General features: G+C 45.4%; 1 protein-coding gene across 6 annotated transcripts in view; it reads left to right on the top strand.

Moving 5' to 3' along the window:
• The window catches only part of LOC139550248 (rho GTPase-activating protein 12-like), a 100952-nt gene that overhangs the window by 62114 nt on the left and 24102 nt on the right, over positions 1-14736 (top strand). For 2 of the 6 annotated variants that reach the window (XM_071360999.1, XM_071360997.1), the window contains exons 3-8: positions 3854-3997; positions 4390-4524; positions 7684-7893; positions 9154-9234; positions 12747-12881; positions 13244-13312. In XM_071360999.1, the coding sequence (XP_071217100.1) occupies positions 3854-3997; positions 4390-4524; positions 7684-7893; positions 9154-9234; positions 12747-12881; positions 13244-13312 (774 nt within the window). The remainder of the gene's footprint in view (positions 1-3853; positions 3998-4389; positions 4525-7683; positions 7894-9153; positions 9235-12746; positions 12882-13243; positions 13313-14736) is intronic. The other 4 variants (XM_071361000.1, XM_071360998.1, XM_071361001.1 and 1 more) reach the window with 3 other exon arrangements.

The raw sequence follows: 14736 nt of genomic DNA, 5'->3' as shown, positions 1-14736 counted from the left end.
CGTTCCCCCTCTGAATGGCACACATACACAATCCATGTCTCAATTGTCTCAAGGCTTAAAAACCCTTTAACCTGTTACCTCCCCTTCTACACTGATTGAAGTGGATTTAACAAGTGACATCAATAAGGGATCATATCTTTCACCTGGTCAGTCTGTCATGGAAAAAGCAGGTGTTCTTAATGTTTTGTGTGTATAGTGCCATTTGAGACGTAACACTGTTTTACTTCTGTATTTACTGTATTCTGTATTTACTGTAGTCTATTTACTGTATTCTGTATTGACTGTATTCTGTATTGACTGTATTCTGTATTTACTGTAGTCTGTATTTACTGTAGTCTGTATTTACTGTAGTCTGCATTTACTGTAGTGTGTATTGACTGTATTCTGTATTGACTGTAGTCTGTATTTACTGTATTCTGTATTTACTGTAGTCTGTATTTACTGTATTCTGTATTTACTGTATTCTGTATTGACTGTAGTCTGTATTGACTGTAGTCTGTATTGACTGTAGTTCTGTATTTACTGTAGTTACTGTATTTACTGTAGTTACTGTATTTACTGTAGTCTGTATTTGCTGTAGTCTGTATTTACTGTAGTTACTGTATTTACTGTAGTCTGTATTGACTAGTCTGTATTGACTGTAGTTAGTGTATTTGCTGTAGTCTGTATTGACTGTAGTTACTGTATTGACTGTAGTTACTGTATTGACTGTAGTCTGTATTGACTGTAGTCTGTATTGACTGTAGTCTATATTGACTGTAGTCTGTATTTACTGTAGTGTCTGTATTTACTGTATTTACTGTAGTCTGTATTTACTGTAGTTACTGTATCTACTGTAGTCTGTATTTACTGTAGTCTGTATTTACTGTAGTCTGTATTTACTGTGCTTGCACGGCCTCTCCTTCTAAATGACTTATGGTATCAAGCCAACGGTCAGGTCAATGTACGGAACCAATCTGTGTTTTACTTCACTTCCCTTCCTGACTAAGTTCCTCTTTTCCCTCCGGCCTTGTTTTCCCTTTTTGCTTACTATGATTTAATTTACTTTACCGTGACTGTGGTTAATTTACTTTACCATGTGGTTAATTTACTTTGACTGTGGTTAATTTACTTTACCGTGACTGTGATTAATTTACTTTACCATGTGGTTAATTTACTTTGACTGTGGTTAATTTACTTTACTGTGACTGTGGTTAATTTACTTTACCGTGACTGTGGTTAATTTAATTTACCGATGTTGGGGTCCAGTCTGTAGTGATGTCGGGGTTCAGTCTGTAGTGATGTCGGGGTTCAGTCTGTAGTGATGTCGGGGTTCAGTCTGTCGTGATGTCGGGGTTCAGTCTGTCGTGATGTCGGGGTTCAGTCTGTCGTGATGTCGGGGTTCAGTCTGTCGTGATGTCGGGGTTCAGTCTGTAGTGATGTCGGGGTTCAGTCTGTAATGATGTCAGGGTTCAGTCTGTAATGATGGTTCAGTCTGTAGTGATGTCGGGGTTCAGTCTGTCGTGATGTCGGGGTTCAGTCTGTAGTGATGTCGGGGTTCAGTCTGTCGTGATGTCGGGGTTCAGTCTGTCGTGATGTCGGGGTTCAGTCTGTAGTGATGTCGGGGTTCAGTCTGTGGTGATGTCGGGGTTCAGTCTGTAGTAATGTCGGGGTTCAGTCTGTAGTAATGTCGGCGTTCAGTCTGTAGTGATGTCGGGGTTCAGTCTGTGGTGATGTCGGGGTTCAGTCTGTGGTGATGTCAGGGTTCAGTCTGTAATGATGGTTCAGTCTGTAGTGATGTCGGGGTTCAGTCTGTAGTGATGTCGGGGTTCAGTCTGTAGTGATGTCGGGGTTCAGTCTGTAGTGATGTCGGGGTTCAGTCTGTAGTGATGTCGGGGTTCAGTCTGTAGTGATGTCGGGGTTCAGTCTGTGGTGATGTCGGGGTTCAGTCTGTAGTAATGTCGGGGTTCAGTCTGTAGTGATGTCGGGGTTCAGTCTGTCGTGATGTCGGGGTTCAGTCTGTCGTGATGTCGGGGTTCAGTCTGTAGTGATGTCGGGGTTCAGTCTGTAGTGATGTCGGGGTTCAGTCTGTCGTGATGTCGGGGCTCAGTCTGTCGTGATGTCGGGGTTCAGTCTGTCGTGATGTCGGGGTTCAGTCTGTCGTGATGTCGGGGTTCAGTCTGTCGTGATGTCGGGGTTCAGTCTGTCGTGATGTCGGGGCTCAGTCTGTCGTGATGTCGGGGTTCAGTCTGTCGTGATGTCGGGGTTCAGTCTGTAGTGATGGTTCAGTCTGTAGTGATGTCGGGGTTCAGTCTGTAGTGATGTCGGGGTTCAGTCTGTTGTGATGTCGGGGCTCAGTCTGTAGTGATGTCGGGGTTCAGTCTGTAGTGATGTCGGGGTTCAGTCTGTAGTGATGTCGGGGTTCAGTCTGTAGTGATGTCGGGGCTCAGTCTGTCGTGATGTCGGGGTTCAGTCTGTCGTGATGTCGGGGTTCAGTCTGTAGTGATGTCGGGGCTCAGTCTGTCGTGATGTCGGGGTTCAGTCTGTAGTGATGTCGGGGTTCAGTCTGTAATGATGTCAGGGTTCAGTCTGTAATGATGGTTCAGTCTGTAGTGATGTCGGGGTTCAGTCTGTTGTGATGTCGGGGCTCAGTCTGTAGTGATGTCGGGGTTCAGTCTGTAGTGATGTCGGGGTTCAGTCTGTAGTGATGTCGGGGTTCAGTCTGTAGTGATGTCGGGGTTCAGTCTGTAGTGATGTCGGGGTTCAGTCTGTAATGATGTCAGGGTTCAGTCTGTAATGATGGTTCAGTCTGTAGTGATGTCGGGGTTCAGTCTGTCGTGATGTCGGGGTTCAGTCTGTAGTGATGTCGGGGTTCAGTCTGTTGTGATGTCGGGGTTCAGTCTGTAGTGATGTCGGGGCTCAGTCTGTAGTGATGTCGGGGTTCAGTCTGTAATGATGTCAGGGTTCAGTCTGTAATGATGGTTCAGTCTGTAGTGATGTCGGGGTTCAGTCTGTCGTGATGTCGGGGTTCAGTCTGTAGTGATGTCGGGGTTCAGTCTGTTGTGATGTCGGGGTTCAGTCTGTAGTGATGTCGGGGCTCAGTCTGTTGTGATGTCGGGGTTCAGTCTGTAGTGATGTCGGGGTTCAGTCTGTTGTGATGTCGGGGTTCAGTCTGTAGTGATGTCGGGGTTCAGTCTGTAGTGATGTCGGGGTTCAGTCTGTAGTGATGTCGGGGTTCAGTCTGTAGTGATGTCGGGGCTCAGTCTGTCGTGATGTCGGGGTTCAGTCTGTAGTGATGTCGGGGTTCAGTCTGTTGTGATGTCGGGGTTCAGTCTGTAGTGATGTCGGGGTTCAGTCTGTAGTGATGTCGGGGTTCAGTCTGTAGTGATGTCGGGGTTCAGTCTGTTGTGATGTCGGGGTTCAGTCTGTAGTGATGTCGGGGCTCAGTCTGTTGTGATGTCGGGGTTCAGTCTGTAGTGATGTCGGGGCTCAGTCTGTTGTGATGTCGGGGTTCAGTCTGTAGTGATGTCGGGGTTCAGTCTGTCGTGATGTCGGGGCTCAGTCTGTTATTCCTCATCAGGTAAATTATTCATTAGTCTGTCCGTTCTCTTTCTCTCCAGAGTTTGTGTGGCTCACGTCAACATTAAGACAAGTCATTAATGTATTTAGGGTGAGTGGTGCAGCGGTCTAAGGCACTGCATCTCAGTGCTAGAGACCCTGGTTCGATCTCGGGCTGTATCACAACCGGCCGTGTTCGGGAGTCCCATAGGGCGGTGCACAATTGGCCCAGTGCCATCCGGGGTAGGCTGTCATTGTAAAATAAAAAATAGAATTTACCAACCAATATCTCTCTTTCTCCTCTCCTCTCCTCCAGACTGTCTCTCTGCCGGGTCAGGGTGGTCGTCCTGAGTCTCCTGTCTACACTAACCTGCAGGAGCTGAAGATCTCTGGGACCAGCCTGCCCCCCGACCCCTCCAGCTCCCCACAGCATGTCCTGGGGGACTGGGAGACACACAAGGTCTGTACTACTACCATCATGGATTGTGTAACTTAGCTATTGTCTCTGTGTGCGTCCCAAATGGAACCATATTACATATTTAGTGCACTACAGGGCCCATAGGGCTCTGGTCAAAAGTAGTGCACTACAGGGCCCATAGGGCTCTGGTCAAAAGTAGTGCACTACAGGGCCCATAGGGCTCTGGTCAAAAGTAGTGCACTACAGGGCCCATAGGGCTCTGGTCAAAAGTAGTGCACTAAATAGGGAGTAGGGTGCCATTTGGGAATGATTCTATATGATGTTGTCTGATCTGTGTTTATATGTAATTTGACTGTTTTTAACCGCGAGCTGAGGACAAAATGTCAATTTGATTAAATATTGTAATGGACAAAGATTTTCAATTCCATTTGAAGGACCAGAGCGGCAGACACTACTACTACAACCGTTCCACCCAGGAGAGGACGTGGAAACCTCCGCGAGTCAGAGACGCCAGTAGTGGCAGCAGCAGCCGGGGGGAATCCCACAGCAACAGCACTGGGGAGACGGAGGTATGTACTGGGACATGTGTTGGAAACACACACACACACTTACTCAAACACACACACACACTTACTCAAACACACACACGCACACACTTACTCAAACACACACACGCACACACTTACTCAAACACACACACACACTTACTCAAACACACACACACACACACTTACTCAAACACACACACACACTTACTCAAACACACACACACACTTACTCAAACACACACACACACACACTTACTCAAACACACACACACACACACTTACTCAAACACACACACACACACTTGCACACACACCCACACACACACACACTTGCACACACACCCACACACACACACACTTACTCAAACACACACACACTTACTCAAACACACACACACACCCTTAGTCAAACACACATACTTACTCAAACGCGCGCGCGCGCGCACACACACACACACACACACACACACACACACACACACACACTCAAACACACACACACACACTTACTCAAACACACACACACACACTTACACACACACACACACTTACTCAAACACACATACTTACTCAAACACACATACCGTAATTTCCGGACTATAAGCCGCTACTTTTTTCCCACGCTATGAACCTCGCGGTTTATACAATGACGCGGCTAATTTATGTTTTTTTTTATTTATTTTTTTCACAAGATTCATGCCGCCAAAAAACTGAGCACCGTCACATAATGTGACGTAAATCGAGCGCGCTCAAACTTGCCATCATTCTGATTACGGTAGTCATTTTGTCACCCTCATCATGGCAAAGACACGGAGAAATGCATATGATGCAGCTTTCAAGTTGAAGGCGATCGATCTGGCTGTTGGAAAAGGAAATAGAGCTGCTGCACGGGAGCTTGGCCTTAATGAGTCGATGATAAGACGTTGGAACTGTGCAGATCCGACTGAAAGCCAAAACAATCGCCACCGCAATGAAGTTTGGCTTTCTTGGTAGGCTACTGTTTACTGCTATTTATTTTTTATTTTTGTTACAAGCCGTGTTTCGTTTAAAGGCTGTGTAAAGTTCATTTGTTTCAATGTACGGGTAGGCACTTGCGGCTTATAGACGTGTGCGGTTTATTTATGTACAAAATACATATTTGTAAAAAAATCAGTGGGTACGGCTTATATTCAGGTGCGCTTAATAGTCCAGCAATTACGGTACTTACTAAAACACACATACTTACTCAAACACGCGCACACACACACACACACACACACACACTTACTCAAACACATACACACACACACTTACTCAAACACACACACAAACACACACTTAGGTACAGAAACAAGCAAATTCAAACACATTTATGTCATGAGGTATATGTGGTTGTGCTCTCAAACACGCCCGTCCAAACACATTAGTCAGAAAGAATCACTGCTGCGTTCCGGCAGGATCACAGATACAGTATATTTCGCTGCGGTCTCCAGAATGATGATATTTGCACCACACTGCCACCTTGTGGCCAGAAGCAGTCGGTGCTCCTCAAACTGGTCCCAACCTCATTAGTTTGCTGTTACTGCAGTATCCTCTGTCTGGCCACACACAGTAACAGTGTTCAGACTCAGTAGGGTGCTGTTACTGCAGTAACCTCTGTCTGGCCAGACACAGTAACAGTGTTCAGACTCAGTAGGGGGCTGTTACTGCAGTATCCTCTCTGGCCAGACAGTAACAGTGTTCAGACTCAGTAGGGGGCTGTTACTGCAGTATCCTCTGTCTGGCCACACAGTAACAGTGTTCAGACTCAGTAGGGGGCTGTTACTGCAGTATCCTCTGTCTGGCCACACACAGTAGCAGTGTTCAGAGTCAGTAGGGGGCTGTTACTGCAGTATCCTCTGTCTGGCCACACACAGTAACAGTGTTCAGAGTCAGTAGGGGGCTGTTACTGCAGTATCCTCTGTCTGGCCACACACAGTAACAGTGTTCAGAGTCAGTAGGGGGCTGTTACTGCAGTATCCTCTGTCTGGCCACACACAGTAACAGTGTTCAGACTCAGTAGGGGGCTGTTACTGCAGTATCCTCTGTCTGGCCACACACAGTAACAGTGTTCAGACTCAGTAGGGGGCTGTTACTGCAGTAACCTCTGTCTGGCCAGACACAGTAACAGTGTTCAGACTCATTAGTTTGCTGTTACTGCAGTATCCTCTGTCTGGCCACACAGTAACAGTGTTCAGACTCAGTAGGGGGCTGTTACTGCAGTATCCTCTGTCTGGCCACACAGTAACAGTGTTCAGACTCAGTAGGGGGCTGTTACTGCAGTGTCCTCTGTCTGGCCAGACAGTAACAGTGTTCAGACTCAGTAGGGTGCTTTGATGTTCATGCTGTCTTCAACTCTCTGTGTTTTACACACCTGGGTTCAAATACTATTTGAAGTCATGTAAAAAATGTTTACCTATGCTTGATTTCATTTTCCTGGTTTAATGGACTTTAAGGGAAACTCCAGTCAAAAACGTTATCTTGTCATTTGTTTTCATTTGTCCAGTGTTGATAAAACCCTCAAGTGTTTTGCATGTCAGCAGTCAAGGTTTTTAAGATATCGGACTTTCAAGATGCGAAGTGTCACCGACCACATCATCATGATGCAAATACTTGAAGACATGCAACACGTTTTGGGACTGTATCAGTGGACTAATGAAGAAAATACAAAAACATTTTTGAGCGGAGATTTCCTTTAAAGGATTACTTCTGGATTTTGGCAATGAGGCCTTTTATCTACCTCCCCAGAGTCCGCTGAACTGGATACCATTTTAATGTCTCTGTGTCCAGTATGAAGGTAGTTAAAGGGACAACATCCCAAAGTATCCCTTTTAATCCCAAAGCTTCAAACCCTTCTCTTCTGACGCTACAGACGAGAGCAGAAGTCACAGTATTTGAACCCAGGACTGGTGCTTTACTGTGCTGTAAATGTCTTGTGTTTTAGAGGACATTATGGGTGACGGAGGCATCAATAGCACTGACTGTAATTCATGATGACTACTGATTGGTGCTTTCTACTCTCTGTGCATACATAATTCAATGGTGATTGGTCCTCTCTATCTCTCTCCTCCCTCTCTCCCTTTCTCTCTGCCTCACCCTTCCTCTCCCGTTTCCCTCCCTCTCCCGTTTCCCTCCCTCTCCCGTTTCCCTCCCTAATCATAGACGACTCCGCCGCTCTCTCTCTCCCCGTCCTTCCTTCCTCCCCTCTCGCTGTCCATTGGTCGGTTCCAGCCTCTGTTGTTGGAGGACAACTGCCACAGCACGTATTCTAGCCAATCAGACAGCCAGTACAGCTACCCGCCCCGGGGTTGGTCAGAAGAGCTGGATGAGCATGGACACACTCTGTATGTCAGTGATTATACTAATGAGAAGGTACCGGGGTCTCTTTCTGTTGATCTCTCTTTCTGTTGATCTCTCTTTCTGTTGATCTCTCTTTCTGTTGATCTCTCTTTCTGTTGATCTCTTTCTGTTGATCTCTCTTTGTTGATCTCTCTTTCTGTTGATCTCTCTTTGTTGATCTCTCTTTGTTGATCTCTCTTTCTGTTGATCTCTCTTTGTTGATCTCTCTTTCTGTTGATCTCTCTTTGTTGATCTCTCTTTGTTGATCTCTCTTTGTTGATCTCTCTTTGTTGATCTCTCTTTGTTGATCTCTCTTTGTTGATCTCTCTTTCTGTTGATCTCCCTCTCTGTTGATCTCCCTCTCTGTTGATCTCTCTTTGTTGATCTCTCTTTCTGTTGATCTCTCTTTCTGTTGATCTCTCTCTTTGTTGATCTCTCTTTCTGTTGATCTCTCTTTGTTGATCTCTCTTTCTGTTGATCTCTCTTTGTTGATCTCTCTTTCTGTTGATCTCTCTTTGTTGATCTCTCTTTCTGTTGATCTCTCTTTCTGTTGATCTCTCTTTCTGTTGATCTCTCTTTGTTGATCTCTCTTTCTGTTGATCTCTCTTTCTGTTGATCTCTCTTTCTGTTGATCTCTCTTTGTTGATCTCTCTTTCTGTTGATCTCCTCTGTCTCTCTGTTGATCTCTATTTATCTCTCTCGGTTGATCTCTATTTATCTCTCTTGATCGCTCTCTCTCTATTGATCTCTAGTGATCTTTCTCTCTATTGATCTCTCTCTAGTGATCTATCTCTCTATTGATCTCTAACACTAGTGATCTTTCTCTCTATTGATCTCTCTCTAGTGATCTATCTCTCTATTGATCTCTAACACTAGTGATCTCTCTCTCTATTGATCTCTCTCTAGTGATCTTTCTCTCTATTGATCTCTAACACTAGTGATCTCTCTCTCTATTGATCTCTCTCTATTGATCTCTCTCGGCTGAATTACAGACTGTACTGTCACGTGTAGTGTCTATATTCCCACTACACCACACACTACCACATATTTAGACTGGCCCACTACACCACACACTATCACATATTTAGACTGGCCCACTACACCACACACTATCACATATTTAGACTGGCCCACTACACCACACACTATCACATATTTAGACTGGCCCACTACACCACACACTATCACATATTTAGCATGGCTCATAGACCGCTGACAAAAGACAGACATTTCTGTCTTCTTGAACGTCATGGTCTAGTAAATTGGTGTATCTCATCTCCTGTGTCCGTCCAGTGGATAAAGCATGTGGATGAACAGGGCAGAGCCTACTACTACAGTGCTGATGGCTCCAGGTCAGAGTGGGAGCTGCCCAAGGTACGTTCCTCTACACTACCTCACTGTTTTACTTTGGTACGCTCCTCTACACTACCTCACTGTTTTACTTTGGTACGTTCCTCTACACTACCTCACTGTTTTACTTTGGTACGTTCCTCTACACTACCTCACTGTTTTACTTTGGTACGCTCCTCTACACTACCTCACTGTTTTACTTTGGTACGCTCCTCTACACTACCTCACTGTTTTACTTTGGTACGTTCCTCTACACTACCTCACTGTTTTACTTTGGTACGTTCCTCTACACTACCTCACTGTTTTACTTTGGTACGTTCCTCTACACTACCTCACTGTTTTACTTTGGTACGTTCCTCTACACTACCTCACTGTTTTACTTTGGTACGCTCCTCTACACTACCTCACTGTTTTACTTTGGTACGCTCCTCTACACTACCTCACTGTTTTACTTTGGTACGTTCCTCTACACTACCTCACTGTTTTACTTTGGTACGTTCCTCTACACTACCTCACTGTTTTACTTTGGTACGCTCCTCTACACTACCTCACTGTTTTACTTTGGTACGCTCCTCTACACTACCTCACTGTTTTACTTTGGTACGCTCCTCTACACTACCTCACTGTTTTACTTTGGTACGCTCCTCTACACTACCTCACTGTTTTACTTTGGTATGTTCCTCTACACTACCTCACTGTTTTACTTTGGTACGTTCCTCTACACTACCTCACTGTTTTACTTTGGTACGTTCCTCTGCACTACCTCACTGTTTTACTTTGGTACGGTCCTCTACACTACCTCACTGTTTTACTTTGGTACGCTCCTCTACACTACCTCACTGTTTTACTTTGGTACGCTCCTCTACACTACCTCACTGTTTTACTTTGGTACGTTCCTCTACACTACCTCACTGTTTTACTTTGGTACGCTCCTCTACACTACCTCACTGTTTTACTTTGGTACGCTCCTCTACACTACCTCACTGTTTTACTTTGGTACGCTCCTCTACACTACCTCACTGTTTTACTTTGGTACGCTCCTCTACACTACCTCACTGTTTTACTTTGGTACGTTCCTCTACACTACCTCACTGTTTTACTTTGGTACGTTCCTCTACACTACCTCACTGTTTTACTTTGGTACGTTCCTCTACACTACCTCACTGTTTTACTTTGGTACGTTCCTCTGCACTACCTCACTGTTTTACTTTGGTACGTTCCTCTACACTACCTCACTGTTTTACTTTGGTACGCTCCTCTACACTACCTCACTGTTTTACTTTGGTACGCTCCTCTACACTACCTCACTGTTTTACTTTGGTACGTTCCTCTACACTACCTCACTGTTTTACTTTGGTACGCTCCTCTACACTACCTCACTGTTTTACTTTGGTACGCTCCTCTACACTACCTCACTGTTTTACTTTGGTACGCTCCTCTACACTACCTCACTGTTTTACTTTGGTACGCTCCTCTACACTATCTCACTGTTTTACTTTGGTACGCTCCTCTACACTACCTCACTGTTTTACTTTGGTACGGCCCTCTACACTACCTCACTGTTTTACTTTGGTACGCTCCTCTACACTACCTCACTGTTTTACTTTGGTACGTTCCTCTACACTACCTCACTGTTTTACTTTGGTACGCTCCTCTACACTACCTCACTGTTTTACTTTGGTACGCTCCTCTACACTACCTCACTGTTTTACTTTGGTACATTCCTCTACACTACCTCACTGTTTTACTTTGGTACGCTCCTCTACACTACCTCACTGTTTTACTTTGGTACGCTCCTCTACACTACCTCACTGTTTTACTTTGGTACGCTCCTCTACACTACCTCACTGTTTTACTTTGGTACGCTCCTCTACACTACCTCACTGTTTTACTTTGGTACGCTCCTCTACACTACCTCACTGTTTTACTTTGGTACGCTCCTCTACACTACCTCACTGTTTTACTTTGGTACGGCCCTCTACACTACCTCACTGTTTTACTTTGGTACGCTCCTCTACACTACCTCACTGTTTTACTTTGGTACGTTCCTCTACTCTACCTCACTGTTTTACTTTGGTACGGTCCTCTACACTACCTCACTGTTTTACTTTGGTACGCTCCTCTACACTACCTCACTGTTTTACTTTGGTACGGTCCTCTACACTACCTCACTGTTTTACTTTGGTACGGTCCTCTACACTACCTCACTGTTTTACTTTGGTACGCTCCTCTACACTACCTCACTGTTTTACTTTGGTACGCTCCTCTACACTACCTCACTGTTTTACTTTGGTACGGTCCTCTACACTACCTCACTGTTTTACTTTGGTACGCTCCTCTACACTACCTCACTGTTTTACTTTGGTACGGTCCTCTACACTACCTCACTGTTTTACTTTGGTACGGTCCTCTACACTACCTCACTGTTTTACTTTGGTACGCTCCTCTACACTACCTCACTGTTTTACTTTGGTACGCTCCTCTACACTACCTCACTGTTTTACTGTGGTACGGTCCTCTACACTACCTCACTGTTTTACTTTGGTACGTGTCTCTACACTACCTCACTGTTTTACTTTGGTACGGTCCTCTACACTACCTCACTGTTTTACTTTGGTACGCTCCTCTACACTACCTCACTGTTTTACTTTGGTACGGTCCTCTACTCTACCTCACTGTTTTACTTTGGTACGGTCCTCTACACTACCTCACTGTTTTACTTTGGTACGCTCCTCTACACTACCTCACTGTTTTACTTTGGTACGTTCCTCTACACTACCTCACTGTTTTACTTTGGTACGTTCCTCTACACTACCTCACTGTTTTACTTTGGTACGCTCCTCTACACTACCTCACTGTTTTACTTTGGTACGCTCCTCTACCTCACTGTTTTACTTTGGTACGCTCCTCTACTCTACCTCACTGTTTTACTTTGGTACGGCCCTCTACACTACCTCACTGTTTCACTTTGGTACGGCCCTCTACACTACCTCACTGTTTTACTTTGGTACGTTCCTCTACACTACCTCACTGTTTTACTTTGGTACGTTCCTCTACACTACCTCACTGTTTTACTTTGGTACGCTCCTCTACTCTACCTCACTGTTTTACTTTGGTACGGCCCTCTACACTACCTCACTGTTTTACTTTGGTACGCTCCTCTACACTACCTCACTGTTTTACTTTGGTACGGCCCTCTACACTACCTCACTGTTTTACTTTGGTACGGCCCTCTACACTACCTCACTGTTTTACTTTGGTACGGCCCTCTACACTACCTCACTGTTTTACTTTGGTACGCTCCTCTACACTACCTCACTGTTTTACTTTGGTACGCTCCTCTACACTACCTCACTGTTTTACTTTGGTACGCTCCTCTACACTACCTCACTGTTTTACTTTGATTGCTAGTCCCCCAAGTTATTCAGGCTTTTTACTTTCATATTAGTTAGTGTAAGTGTTAAGTTAGTATTTTTAGTTGATAGTGTTGGTGTTTATAAGTACCAACACTCCCCCCTCCTCTCTCCTCTCTGCAGTACCAACACTCCCCCCCTCTACCTGGTAGAGGAGACCGGACCTCTAAGAGCCACAGTCTGGATAGGAAACACGTGGCGCCCATCGTCCTGACCAAGTGGGCAAACAGCACCAACGTGCTGGACACCAACGACAAGGTGAGACAGACGCCCTGTCACATTCTGGCTGTGTCTCAAATGCTATTCCCTATATAGTCCACTGCTTTTCAACAGTACACATAGGAGTGCTCTCCGGTAGTAGTGCACTACGTGAAGGATAGGATGTCATTTGGGATGTTAATATCAATCTCCAGACGTCCGCAGCAGAACGGATGTACTTCCTACATCTCTAATTCCATAGCTACGGTTTCTTTTCCAACCAGGTCTCTGAAGTGTCTTGTCCTGTGAGTGTGTTTAGGATGTGAGGTGTGGCATCCGGGTTCCCTGTGTGTTAAAAACAGCAGGCGTTAACAGAATCGGGTTGCACTGACACACTGTAGACTCATGATTCTGTTCTGCAGCGGCTCATCAAAAACATCAGGCGTTTCCGTACAGGTTCTGGTCGCCCTCACCCCTACAGACAGACACAAGTCAGTGCCCCCTCCCTCCGTGCCCTATACACCCCGCCCTCAAATCACAGCAGCCAATCAACCTTGCACATGGGTGGACAACTGCAGTCCTCTGGGTCCTGATTGGTGTAACTCTTCTTCTCCATCCTATTAAACACAGCTGATTAATCACATGTCATTCTAAACTGAAGACCCTGATTAGGTGATTTATTGGGGTCAGGTGTGTTTGCTGGGGCAAAAGTGTGACACCAATCAGGACCCCGAGGACTGGAGCTGCCCACCTCTGGTCTAGCATGATAATCACTGAGCGCAAGAATGATCTCATCCAATCAGACCAATCACTTTCCTTGTTGCCATCACTGAGTTCTGCCTCATCCTCTTTCCTTTTTAATTCCTGCTCTTCTGATTCACATGACACTTCTCATGACCCAATGATCACTTCTCATGGCCCAATGATCACTTCTCATGGCCCAATGATCACTTCTCATGGCCCACTGATCACTAGTCATGGCCCAATGATCACCTCTCATGGCCCAATGATCACTTCTCATGGCCCACTGATCACTAGTCATGGCCCAATGATCACTTCTCATGGCCCAATGATAGTGCGGGTAGATTTGCTTTTAGCCAAATCCTTTTAGAGCAAGCCAAATCATTTCATGTTTTGAATAGTTATCCTAGATCAGGATTCATTGTTTGAATGGTAAGATGCCAATCATTTGAGTGGCCCAATGATCACTAGTCATGGCCCAATGATCAGTTATCATGGCCCAATGATCAGTTATCATGGCCCAATGATCAGTTATCATGACCCAATGATCACCTATCATGGCCCAAGGATCACCTATCATGACCCAAGGATCACCTATCATGACACAAGGATCACCTATCATGACCCAAGGATCACCTATCATGACCCAAGGATCACCTATCATGACCCAAGGATCACCTATCATGACCCAAGGATCACCTATCATGACCCAAGGATCACCTATCATGACCCAAGGATCACCTATCATGACCCAAGGATCACCTATCATGACCCAAGGATCACCTATCATGACCCAAGGATCACCTATCATGACCCAAGGATCACCTATCATGACCCACGGATCACCTATCATGACCCAATGATCACTTCTCATGACCTAATGATCACCTATCATGGCCCAATGATCACTTCTCATGGCCCAATGGTCACGTATCATGGCCCAATGATCACTTATCATGGCCCAATGATCACGTATCATTGCCCAATGGTCACGTATCATGGCCCAATGATCACTTATCATGGCCCAATGATCACGTATCATTGCCCAATGATCACTTATCTTGACCCAATGATCACGTATCATGACCCAATGATCACCTATCATGGCCCAATGATCACTTCTCATGGCCGTGCCCTTAAACCTGTTTGGGATCTATAATCTAGTAGTGATACA

Source organism: Salvelinus alpinus, chromosome 23 (assembly GCF_045679555.1).
Source record: "Salvelinus alpinus chromosome 23, SLU_Salpinus.1, whole genome shotgun sequence".
NCBI classification, from domain to species: Eukaryota; Metazoa; Chordata; class Actinopteri; order Salmoniformes; family Salmonidae; genus Salvelinus; species Salvelinus alpinus.
Note: the sequence above shows the minus strand (reverse complement) of the source record. Positions and strands in the feature narration are given on the sequence as shown.